This window comes from Salmo salar, chromosome ssa15 (assembly GCF_905237065.1).
Source record: "Salmo salar chromosome ssa15, Ssal_v3.1, whole genome shotgun sequence".
Taxonomy (NCBI): Eukaryota; Metazoa; Chordata; class Actinopteri; order Salmoniformes; family Salmonidae; genus Salmo; species Salmo salar.
In genome coordinates, this window is record NC_059456.1 from 81115860 (window position 1) to 81128666 (window position 12807).

The following is a 12807-nucleotide window of genomic DNA, read 5'->3' on the forward strand; positions in this document are numbered from 1 at the left end:
ATATGACTTTATGGATGAAGGTGAGGGAATAATAATTGTAATAATTTTCTGTTGCATCATTGTGAGCTCACCCTTAAAGAATGGTCTCTTTTAATTGGGGGTGGGTTGATATAAATGAATCGGAGCAACAAAGTGAGATGACAAAGCAATTTGGTTTGGGGTGAGTGTGGTGCGTGTGTGTGGTGTCTCTATGGAGCGGAGTGTTATTAGTTGGCAGGTTGCTGAGATGAGAGCTGCTGGGCTGGGGGCTCCTGGGAAGGCCCCCTAAGCTCAGGAACACAGGAGTCACCAGCACTGACTGACACTCAGGGAAGAGCAGCCAGCCGCACCACTAAACAATGGACTACTCAATTTTGAATATTTTATCTACCCGCATACCCGCATACCCCACCAAACCACACACGCAGTACACATGCAACAAACCACAAGCGACACAAAAACACTTGTCCACAAACACACAACATAAAAGTTATACTCGTTAATGTTTTTTTTAGGTTTTAAATTGCGAGGGAGTCATCTTGGAATCTCTATAAAGGGAACCTACACAAGATACAAATCGGGGGGAAAATTAGCATCTTTTTATGGCAACTTCCTGGATTTAGGGAGAGGGGTTGAATTATTTAGTTAATGGACAGAATGTGGCTAAATAAGATTACCTCGAGTCAGTGCCCCAGTGCATGGCATAGATTTTAGCCAGATGCCCCCTCAGTGTCCTTCTAGTGCGCATCTGAATTCGGCCAATTGGGTCGATGTTTGCTGTGATCTGAAGGGAAGGGGGGGAACAATCAATGACCATGACAAAATAGGCTGTGTATCTGCATGGGAAATGGGGATGCTCTTTACTAGGTTCTCTTCTGCGAAACAATTGCCTTTCCTTCATCAGCCCCCATGTTGCATTTATAGAAGTACAGAGAGTGGGTGCTGCTGCTTCCAGCGTTTGTTGGCTGGGTGACAAAGAGCCTAGCAAGTGAGCTATCTCTGCTGCTATCTAAGGACAGCCTTTGAGCCGTGGAATCATTGAACCCAAGTGCATCTCGCTTACCTATCCCAGTTTAACCTTTACTAGGCTTTGACAACAGGTTTAACATGGCCCTTCACCTGTATCCTGAATAATGAGGAAGGTTTTATAGTGGTTCCCCATCCCCTCCATCCTCATTTCTGAACTGCACCCTATGGGATCTATTTGTGGGGTAAGGTGTGAAGGTCTCTTACCTGAGACAAGGTAGCATCCGCACACGCTTTCCTGGCATCCTGGAAGTAACAAAAAAATACAGTTACATTTCATTATCACTGATCTAAGTCCTTATTCTATCCCACATAAGTTTTTGATAACGTGACAATTTCTCAAAGAATTCCACCGCAACGAATCAAAGTGTTGAGCCAATCATTTCAGCCATCACAGGAATAAAATTACCATTCCCACTGACTTGATAAACACCATCACTTGCCTCTCTAAACCCACTTATTTGGGCTCGGTGTTGACTGATCCCATTGCCCATTTAATATCTGGTAGCTCACTACTTGGGCCACAAGTGTGGATCCCCATGCAGGTCCAGGTCCAACCAAGGCCTTACCATTATCTAACATAAAGATGTGCCGATGTCACAGAAATCCAGTGCCCTTAAGCATATTTCCTTTCAAATCAAGATGTGAACAGTCAGAAAATTGTGCCATTGAGGTGATAGTTGCTCAATCCATATAAAACAGACACAAAAACAGCAGTGACATCAGTGTAAATCCACATGCTAAACATATCTAGACAAACTGTTTATAAAATCATAGCAGTAACACTAAACAGTCAAGCTATACATATCCCAGTGAATACATGGTCCTTAAGACACAAAAAAATAGAACAGCAGTTTAATGTGGCTCTACACACTGAGGATGCAGAAATACTCGTACAAACATCTATCCTACAGACACACACCTATGCAACACTCATCAACAGACCACCACACCCAGCAAACACTTCGATAAATCTCCCTAACATACACACCTTACCATACTACACATTCCTCTAACTCGCTGTTTGTAAATCTACCCAGAGCACACAGCGATTAAAATCTAGCAATACATACATGCCACTAGACACATTCTGAATCTCAGTGTTTGCATTGCTGTATCCTTGAATCATATATTGCTGTATCCTTGAATCATGTGGGATAGGGAAAAGGCAGGCCGTGAAGAGCAAAGCCAAACACTACAGCATCAAACATGCATAGTGATGTAATCACTCAGTAGAGAAGGGGGGCCCAATAGCAAGGGGAGAAAGGCAAGGAAGGTGGGGCTCTAGGCCCTGTGAGTTCAACTTTTTGTTAATTTGTCAGATCATGGCTACACTATTAAAATGAGATGCGTTGGAACATACCAAAACAATTCAATTTCAATCTAGACCACAAGCTCAATTGTGTTATTTTTGGTGTTTAAACTTATCACAACTGAAAAATGTTTCCTCACTTTAGCTATCCAGCTAGCATCTTGCAGAGATTTCACAGCAGCTAGAAATAGCTAGCTTGTTACAAGAGAATTGGCTGAGACTAAAACAGGTGCATGAGTATGTTATATTTTGATAAAAGAGGAGATAACGCTGATTTTAGAATTCTTAAGTGCTAAAATGTAAATGTTCAACTGAGAACAAAGTATGTGTTAGGCTTTAGGTACATCTGCGAGAATTGTAGTGCCCTCTAGTGGCTCTATGTAAAATAACTGCACAGACAATGCATTTATGAGAAGAAATCAGGGAGAGGACGATTGTAGAAGACTTACTCTGATCTGGTTCTTGAGCTGCTCGGCCTCCTGGCGTAGCTGGTCTAGTTCGCTCATTTTCCTCTGCTAATGGGGTGCTTCGCTCCGCCGCCGGGACTCGTGCTGATCTGAGGTGTGAGAAAGAGGACAGACAAGCTCAACACCCTGTTCACACAGTTTGTCCTATTAGCAATTAGTGTTACTTACCAGATCAGGGTTCAAACAGTATTTGCAATCTGATAAAAATCCTAAAAAGTACAAACCCAGCCCATCTGGCACTCCAGGCAGGCTCAAGCAAACGCCCTCTGAAACCAGGTCTGGTATACACAGGCAGCTAAATAAACAGCTGTTACGGGGTCCCTAACAAGTGAGCGTCCAAATCCCTGAGACGGGCTCAATACGCAATTCCCAAAATAGCAAGGCCAAGCTCAGGGCACTAGGGTTGAATGTTCCAGACATAGAGACCATGTTATGGTCAGATGCCATTTCTAAATAGTAGACTAGATTTTCAAGCTAATACCTTTGTTTTGTGAAAGAGAAGAAAATTAAGCAGTTTCCTATCACATTTTCATGTAACGTCCAAGAACGTAACTGCTGAGAAGAAAATTCGGCATTTGGACTCTAGCGTCTGTAAAATACACTAGCGTCTGTAAAATACACAGTAAAGACAATTCCTGCACAGAATCACACATCATCCCCCCGAAAGATTCATAAAGTCACACAAACTCACTGGGAATCACAGAATCCCAACCCAGAATCCCAACCCTAGAGAAACCAAGATGTGTCCTTGCCAGCAAGAAACGGTTACCTAGCAACAGGATTCTGCAGCTAGTTTGTGCTAAAGATCACCATTTCCAAAAATGATGCAAAATTTCTCTATCCCCCATCCCATCCCCTCTCGATAGACTGGCCAACTCGAGGCAAACATATGGCGGCCGGTAGCCATTCCTGGACAACTGAGGCGAAATTGCAATCCATTGGCGGAAATCCATTGAGTCTGCGAAAACATTGAGAACATACCCCTCCTTTGGCTTGCCAAACGGAGAGGGCTGGAGCGCGAAAAGAGAGAAGCCTGGTGGGTTCTGTGAGCTACTTCTAGCATAGAGGTGCTCAGGTGACAAGGACAAGCACTAGTTCAGCTCTCAGACACTCTGGCCCTGGTCAGTGGGCTCAGAATTCTCCTCCCAATGTCATTCCTGTAATCCTGGGACACAGTTGATTCAGCTCCTCCAGCCAAATCCGGTTAAGACAAAACCTGCTGATGATCCTAAAAGCAGTGGCTATCCCGCTGACCCCAATCCTCTGTTGGACGGGTTTAGCCCTGACACTTTCACTGTCTGGAGACGAAACACAAACAAAGTATAGGCTACTTAGTGTAGTGATAAATGCTACAGTACAAGTTGGAAGTTCTGCATATTGACTGTCTTGGTTGAAGATCATTATTGGCTAAGGCTACGTTTGATCGAGACTGCTAAGCACCGATGCTACCTTCGATCACTATGCAACAATGCTCATCTTACAGTTGTACCAACTGGTTCCACAAACAAAAAATAACCCATTGTCATCGTCAACCAGTTGCCATTGGTTTTTACAAGAAAAATGTATTTTGTGTTAGTACATTAACAGGCTTCCAGCTTTACGATTTGTAGGTTTGACCAAGACAGGGATAAAGGAATTCAGCCAATGAAGAAATTGATCTTAACATCTTCAATGTACATAGGTAATGCATATAAAACTAAGCATTTCTTTAAACTGTTTTGTGCAAACATTGGGGAGAAACCATTACATCCACCTTTGTCATTGACAACACAGTTAAAAAAACACAAATATCCACATTCCTAAGTCCAAGTATGAAGACTATAACAGTTTCCGAGTTTTGCAAAACATTTCAACCATCCCGTCTATTTTCCTTACCTCCCTTTCTCTCTGTCTTTTCTGTATGGGTCGTGTGTCCTAAGAGCTTGGAGACCTTCTGAATGAAGTACCTTATCCTTCAAACACCTGAGCCATCTCAGCAGCTACCTGCCACCTGATTGGCTCACGGGCTAACTGGGTCTACTTCTAAGCAATGAGACTTAACCCCCTAATCGTGTTGATAAAAATGTGTCATGATAATATTACTAAAGTCTCCTTGTCTTCTCCCTGACGAGAGCCAGTTAGAATGACCTGTGTGTGGCCCTTTCCCAGAACCAAAGCCGTACAGGCAGATCTGTATGTCATTTAAACTAAATACACTTACAAGAGAAAGTGGAAGTGAGTAGTAAGGTGTACTGTGAGTATTCTAAACTACAGGGTAGGGCTGGGCGATATGGCCAAAATATTATATCACGGTATTTTTTTTTTTTAAATGACGGTATTTTATGTTTTTTAATAATAAAAGTTCAAAATTTGCTTTGAGTAGTGCGTGACCCTAGGGTAGCAACACATACATTAAGTGATTTCAAATGGGTCTCTCTCTATTATGATTTATACTGTTCAATTCAACTTCAACCCAAAAACAGTAATCATTTTCATCAATTTCTGCATTTGAGATCATTTCCACACTGCCACGTAGGGCTACACGATATGGGCAAGCAATATGGGCCTTATTTTTAACCAAATGTTGCAATTCGACTTGCGATTTAGAGCAAAATACTTGGGTTAACTATTGGAATCATGGGAATAGAATGTCTATTCTAATTATATAGTTAGAATATAATAGTGGGCACTTTCAATACAGTGTTGTTTGACATGACAACGAATGAAAATTCCAGGGAGGAGTTATTGTGACAGGGTAGAAACTGTGTTGATAGGTGTTTCCTAGGGGACCCTATAATCTTTGGCTACATTGAATGTTCTCTCTTAACTACTTCATGTAGCTAACATATGCTTGCTTTGCGTTTACCTCTAATTTAGAAGACACTGTTGCACAAACAACATGCTGATTTAGGTCTACACAATCACTGGTATTATCAGGCTGTATAGCTAATTACGCTTGCGCTTATTCAGTACATGTATTAGCTAGCTAGCGATTAGCATTAACGGCTAACAATCAGCGGCTAACAAGAATTAGGAACAACTTGCTAAGAAAAGACAAACTAGCTGTTTGCTGATGTAAGAAACACAGGCTAATAGTGTAATTAGAATGCTAGCAGATTTATATTAAGTGGTGGTGACAACGGCATCGTCGTCATCAACAGCGTTGCATATGCATTGACCATGCAGACTGAACTCAAGTGTCTCCTGGTTGAAAAACTACAAATGCGCTCCTTGTGTGACAGGGGGCGTGGCTAGATCTGTGTGGAAAGCGGCATATAGAGTGGTGAGAGAACTCAAGTAGCGAAGCAAACTATAAAAATGGATGTTACACACTGCGTATCACATTTAACAAACCTAACATTGAGATACTGGTATAGAAGGTAAAGTAAAAACCCAAACCGGTCCGTGCATCAATACCGGTTTATCGCAAAAAAACGGTATACAGCCCAGCCCTACTACAGGGTGCCTTGAATAATCTTACGGATGGCTAAGATTTATTTATTGGGCCATATTGGATGTTGGTGGTGACTAAATAAGATTGTAAATCCCATTACAATAGTCAGTTACATGAAGAAAAAAAAGGGGGCATTAATATGTTCAAATTGAGATGGAATATATACAAACCAAATTGGTCAAACAGATGGCATTGAAACCAACCATGGTGGCAGAAATATGAGTGGAGGGGGGCTCTGTAAATGGTGGCAGAAGTGGGATTTAGGGGCAGCTTGGGGAGTCTACATTGGTGATGTAAGTGTGATATTTCTTTGTGGGGGGAGCTCTGTGATGGCGGCAGAGGTATGATTCAGAGGGCCTTTTTCTGTTCTGGTGGTGGGAGTGTGTTGAAACCTCTGGCAGGCCCACTGATAGTGTGTCTCTATGCTGCTGCCTTCTCTCTCAGCCGGCTATTTTTAGAGAGGTGGTGGAGGAGGGAAGCAGACTTCACATTTTCCAGCCAGTTCTATTGGCTCCATCAAGCACAATGCAGTGACATAGGGAGAGGGAAGTGAAATTAGGGGGGGACCAGCACTTTAAAGGCATTTCTTCTTCCTATGAAGCAAATCAGCATTTACTACCTTATCAAGCCATGATTCCACATTGTACTGCATAGGGAAGCCTAATAAACGAATCATAGAAACTGTTGAGGAATTCCTTCATTTTCAAAAGCATCCAGTGGCAATTACTTCACATGCAATAACAGCTATAGATTTGATCAGAATAAAAGTGGATAAGACAGTCATTACTAAGCCACCTTTCCAATCACATTATAGGTTCTGAGACAAAGCAGTCAAATCACTTCTCTCAGAACCCAATTTCTCCTACCCCCGATGTGTACACAAACGTTATTCACATAAAAATACCATTAAAACAGACCTGCTTGATTCAAAATGGAAATATACTGAACAAAAATATATACACATTTCAATGACCATTTCAATGATTTTACTGAGTTACAGTTCATATAAGGAAATCAGTCAATTTCAATAAAGTCATTAGGCCCTAACCTATGGATTTCTCATGACTGGGTGGGGGTGCAGCCATGGGTGGGACTGGGAGGCCATAGGCCCAACCAATGGGGAGCCAGGCCCAGCCAATCAAAATGTGTTTTTCCCAACAAAAGGGCTTTATTACAGACAGAAATATTCCTCAGTTTCATCAGCTGTCCGGATGGCTGGTCTCAGACAATCCCGCAGATAAAGAAGCCGGATGTGGAGGTCCTGGGCTGGCATAGTTACAAGTGGTCTGCGGTTGTGAGGCCGGTTGGATGTATTACCAAATTCTCTAAAACAACTTTGGAGGAGGCTTATGGTAGAATAATGTACATTCAATTCCCTGGTGGACATACCTGCAGTCAGAAAGCCAATTGCACACTCCCTAAAAACAGTTTTGGCATTGTGTGACAAAACTGCACATTTTAGAATGGCATTTTATTGTCCCCAGCACAAAGTGCACCTGTATAATAATCATACTGTTTAATCAGCTTCTTGATATGCCACACCTGTCAGGTGGATGCATTCTTAGCAAAGGAGAAATGCTCACTAACAGGGATGTAAGAAAATGTGTACAAAAATTTGAGGGAAATATGCTTTGTGCGTATGGAACACTTCTGGGATCTTTTACTGAAGCTCATGAAACATGGGCCCAACACGTTGTGTTTATATTTTTTGTCTAGTATAGATAACTGCCGAATCATAATTGGGTCGTTGTGGTGTAAAGAAAAGGGAAGCTCCTCCCCATGGCATGAGGAAGGCTGGATGGGTATTTAGGGAGATGTTCTGGTGCACAGGAGGATAGAGGAGAGGGAGGAGAGGCGGCGGGAGGACAGAGCCAGATTAACCTAATGAGATTTAACAAGCAGAGGACAATTGGGAGGAAACCTGCTAATTAACCCCTTGGTGAAGGGGAACAGGGTGTGGTAACCTTCACAACATTAAGAACCCAGCGAAGCAGGCGCACAGACCCAGTCACCTTGCTGCTACTGCTGGGAGCCTCTTAAGGTTGCAGCCTGAGAGATTGGTGCTACTACACACTTACAGTTGAAGTCGGAAGTTTACATACACTTAGATTGGAGTTATTAAAACTTGTTTTTCAACCACTCCACAAATGTCTTGCTAACAAACTATAGTTTTGGCAAGTTGGTTAGGACATCTACGTTGTGCATGACAAGTAATTAATCCAACAATTGTTTAGAGACAGATTATTTCACTTAACTCACTGCATCACAACTTCAGTGGGTCAGAAGTTTACATACACTAAGTTGACTGTGCCTTTAAACAGCTTGGAAAATTCCAGAAAATTATGTAAATTTGCCTATCAGAAGCTTCTAAATCCATGACGTCAATTGGAGGTGTACCTGTGGATGTATTTCAAGGCCTACCTTCAAACTCAGTGACTCTTTGCTTGACATCATGGGAAAATCAAAAGGAATCAGCCAAGACCTCAGAAAATAAATTGTAGACCTCCACAAGTCTGGTTCATCCTTGGGAGCAATTTCCGAACGCCTGAAGGTACCACGTTCATATGTACAAACAATAGTACGCAAGTATAAACACCATGGGACCACGCAGCCATCATACCGCTCAGGAATGAGAGGCATTCTGTCTCCTAGAGATGAACGTACTTTGGTGCGAAAAGTGCAAATCAATCCCAGAACAGGAAAGGGCCTTGTGAAGATGCTGGAGGAAACGGGTACAAAAGTGTCTATATCCACAGTAAACAAGTCCTATATCGACATAACCTGGAAAGGCTGCTCAGCAAGGAAGAAGCCACTGCTCCAAAACCACCATAAAAAAGCCAGACTACGGTTTGCAACCACACATGGGGACAAAGATCGTACTTTTTGGAGAAATGTCCTCTGGTCTGATGAAACAAAAATAGAACTGTTTGGCCATAATGACCATTGTTATGTTTGGAGGAAAAAGGGGGAGGCTTGCAAGCCGAAGAACACCATCCCAACCGTGACGCACGGGGGTGGCAGCATCATGTTGTGGGGATACTTTGCTGCAGGAGGGACTGGTGCACTTCACAAAATAGATGGCATCATGTGGGAGGAAAATGATGTGGATATATTGAAGCAACATCTCAAGACATCAGTCAGGAAGTTAAAGCTTGGTCGCAAATGGATCTTCCAAATGGACAATGACCACAAGCATACTTCCAAAGTTGGGGCAAAATGGCTTCAGGACAACAAAGTCAAGGTATTGGAGTGGCCATCACAAAGCCCTGACCTCAATCCTATAGAAAATTTGTGGGCAGAACTGAAAAAGCGTGTGCGAGCAAGGAGGCCTACAAACCTGACTCAGTTACACCAGCTCTGTCAGGAGGAACGGGCCAAAATTCCCCCAACTTATTGTGGGAAGCTTGTGGAAGGCTACCTGAAACATTTGACCCAAGTTAGGCAATACTACCAAATACTAATTGAGTGTATGTAAACTTCTGACCCACTGGCAATGTGAAGAAAGAAATATAAGCTGAAATAAATCAAACTCTCTACTATTATTCTGACATTTCATATTCTTAAAATAAAGTAGTGATCCGAAACTGACCTAAGACAGGGAATTTTTACTAGGATTAAATATCAGGAATTGTGAAAAACCGAGTTTAAATGTATTTGGCTAAGGTGTATGTAAACTTCCAACTTCAACTGTATATCGAAATACTATTTTCAAATACCTGGGTTAAACGTTCCAAGTGTATTTCCAAATAGTTCATTCGAATCCATGTGAAAGTAATTGAGATATTTTTAAACAGTATTTTAACCCAGGTCTGATAGCCACACACACACTGGCCATTCAGTTAACCCAAAACCAACCCTGACAAACTCCGTTTGCCTTGTGGTTATTGACTCTTAAGTTTATCATCTTGACATACATTTATTACAGACTAAACTGAGAGTCAACCAAGTGGTCATAAAAAGTTGAGTGGACTTGGCCGAGGATTTCTACGGGCTTATCACTATATCATCCCCGATTGTTTCAAATTTCAGGTTTTGAAACGTATTGGTCTGTCAAACAAATAAAATCGAGTTAATTGCATGGTTCCTCTAATGAATTATGATTAATGGCAATTTTATAAATCATTCAAATTTGACCCTAATTAAATATGTTAATTTAAAACACATTACATGGGTTGTAGGTATCCGTATTCTACGAAAATAAAATAAAAAATAAAATAAAAAAAATCTGCCAGGTCTGATATGAAAGTTCATGTAAAATATAATAGCTACAGCTATTAATTAGATTTAGCCTAGGCTACTTCTTATCCATGTTCTTCCACATGAACTAGTCACTACTGCTGGGACAATAACTGTATAATCGTGTAACTGTCAATTATGGACAATAAACAAATCGCCATAATACATTCCTTTTAGGAGGAGGGCGGGGGTTCAACTTTATTTTCAAGTAGATAGTAGGAATGTGCATCTCTCCTTTCATGAACGATTCGATATGAATCTGGATACATGGGTCCGAGACGATACAGGAACAATACATTTGTTCGGTGCGATTCGGTTTGATTAGTTTGTTCCCCTAATGTGATTCGGCTGGATACGATACACCAATGTTTTGTTGTTGTGTGAACACATTCCTTTTTCTATTTTAAATGAATCTGCTGCTGATGGGAGCTCAGACGCTGGGCCTCTCTGAGATGGCTCTGTCGGAGATGACTTTGCTAACCAGAGTGGCCCTCAGTGTGTGTGTAGGCACGTGAGCTGAGCCATATGGCAGACTGAGCATCTACCACCCCACTATCAGATTAGGGGTGGGGGCAATGTATGCTTTTTGTCCACCCACTTTAAAAAAAAATCACCATCACCCACTGATTAACTTAACATCTTCAATCTACAAAAATGACTTGAGCTAGTATGCTACTATGTCAATATTCATCGTTAGAAATTAGAAGGCATTTAGCCAATTAATGCAATGCATTTGGGGATTTTACCCAGTCTCAAAATTAGACCATTTTGAATTTTACAGAGAGCTTCTCCCACTGACCTATGAATACGACCATGCGCAGCTAGCAAAAATTATTGCTGTCCTTTATGAAATTATCCTGTTCATGTAAAAGTGACCAAATACACTGACTTTTTAAAGCAAAACTACCAAAACTATTTCTCATGGTAAACCGGAATAATCTAAATATTACCGCCACACTGGGGGTCACGAGTCATGAAGGCAGTCAAATTCCATGTGACCATGCAGTCATAGTCACGGTAATTAGGCTTCTCCAAGCTCTGATGCTGCTGCTGGTCAATGGTAGCCTACCAAACTTGCTAACTGCCTGGTACTCAGCACTCGATTGTCCCTCTAATCATTCAAACATCAATGCAAATGTATTAGAAAATCTATATCAAAACACTTCACGAGATGGGCCTCCCTAGAGGCTCAGCGGTCTAGAGATCCTCGTTCGAGTCCAGGCTGTGTCGCAGACGGTCGCGACCGGGAGACCCATGGTGCAGCGCACAATTGGCCCAGCGTCATCCGGGTTAGGGGAGGGTTTGGCCCGGCCGGGATGTCCTTGTCCCATCGCGCACTAGCGAATCCTGTGGCGGGCCAGGCGCATGCACGTTGACACGATCGCCAGGTGTACGGCGTTTCATCTGACACATTGGTGTGGCTGTCTTCCAGGTTAAGCGGGCATTGTGTCAAGAAGCAGTGCAGTTTGGCTGGGGCATGTTTCGGAGGACGCGCGGCTCTCGACCTTCGCCTAATAGTTAAGATAAACGTTCAGCCACATTGCGTAAAACATGTTTTTTTTATGCTCGTGGTTGTATTAATTTGGGATCTATTGCACCCCACAACTGTCCCAGACTATGTTTGGAATATTTATTTCTTGCACAGAATAAGTCGACTTCTGTACTATGGGGGAATAGTAGATTGACATATGCTAGAGCTTTTGCTGTTTGTTTGGCCTACTAATCTTGTTGGCTGATGAAAACTAAATGTGGACAGTTTTTCAATATGCACCTCGGAATTGAATAAGGACACGCGCAGTTGCGTCCCCGATGTGTCTGTCTTCCCTTGTAGCCTGTGAGAAAGACCCGATCATGTGATGGAGAGGCCAACGTTTGTAGAACAACTAAAGTTACATCAATAACTCTAAATTAAGCATATAGTAGTATTCTTCATACTAAATTAACTAGTGTAGCCCACAACCATTTGGCATAGCCACATCAGGACCTAGCATAAAGGACAACTCAGAGTATGCTATTATTTTCTTCTGAAATAGACTACATTTTCTTCATATCATGTTTCTTTAGACCCGTCTAAAATAATGGATTTATTGTGAAGGTGAAGGCTATATTACATGGATTTATTCAACTTTTTTGCGTGGAAGCCAGGGAGATGCTAAATGTGTTTGTTAATTAACGGTCAACTACCGTTAGAATGACAGTTATTTGCTTGACAATCACCGGCTGACAAAATTTCGTGACCGCCACAGCCCTAGTTGCATCTATTCCGGTGGGCTACACAACTCCGTAAAAAATAATAATTAATTCTACAGCACACTTGGTAACATTGACCCAGCGAGTTACGTTGGTTGTAACTC

The 12807-nt window shown here is 42.0% G+C and overlaps 1 protein-coding gene across 6 annotated transcripts in view; it reads right to left on the reverse strand.

Moving 5' to 3' along the window:
- Positions 1-12807, reverse strand: part of LOC106571997 (guanine nucleotide-binding protein G(I)/G(S)/G(T) subunit beta-1) — a 52734-nt gene that overhangs the window by 16259 nt on the left and 23668 nt on the right. For 2 of the 6 annotated variants that reach the window (XM_014145674.2, XM_014145677.2), the window contains exons 2-4: positions 2767-2873; positions 1213-1251; positions 657-763 (exon numbers count right to left, since the gene is read on the reverse strand). In XM_014145674.2, the coding sequence (XP_014001149.1) occupies positions 657-763; positions 1213-1251; positions 2767-2823 (203 nt within the window). In that variant the 5' untranslated portion in view covers positions 2824-2873. Of the gene's footprint in view, positions 1-656; positions 764-1212; positions 1252-2766; positions 2874-3765; positions 3898-4659; positions 4935-12807 lie in introns of those variants that run through there. The other 4 variants (XM_014145675.2, XM_014145676.2, XM_045696164.1 and 1 more) reach the window with 4 other exon arrangements.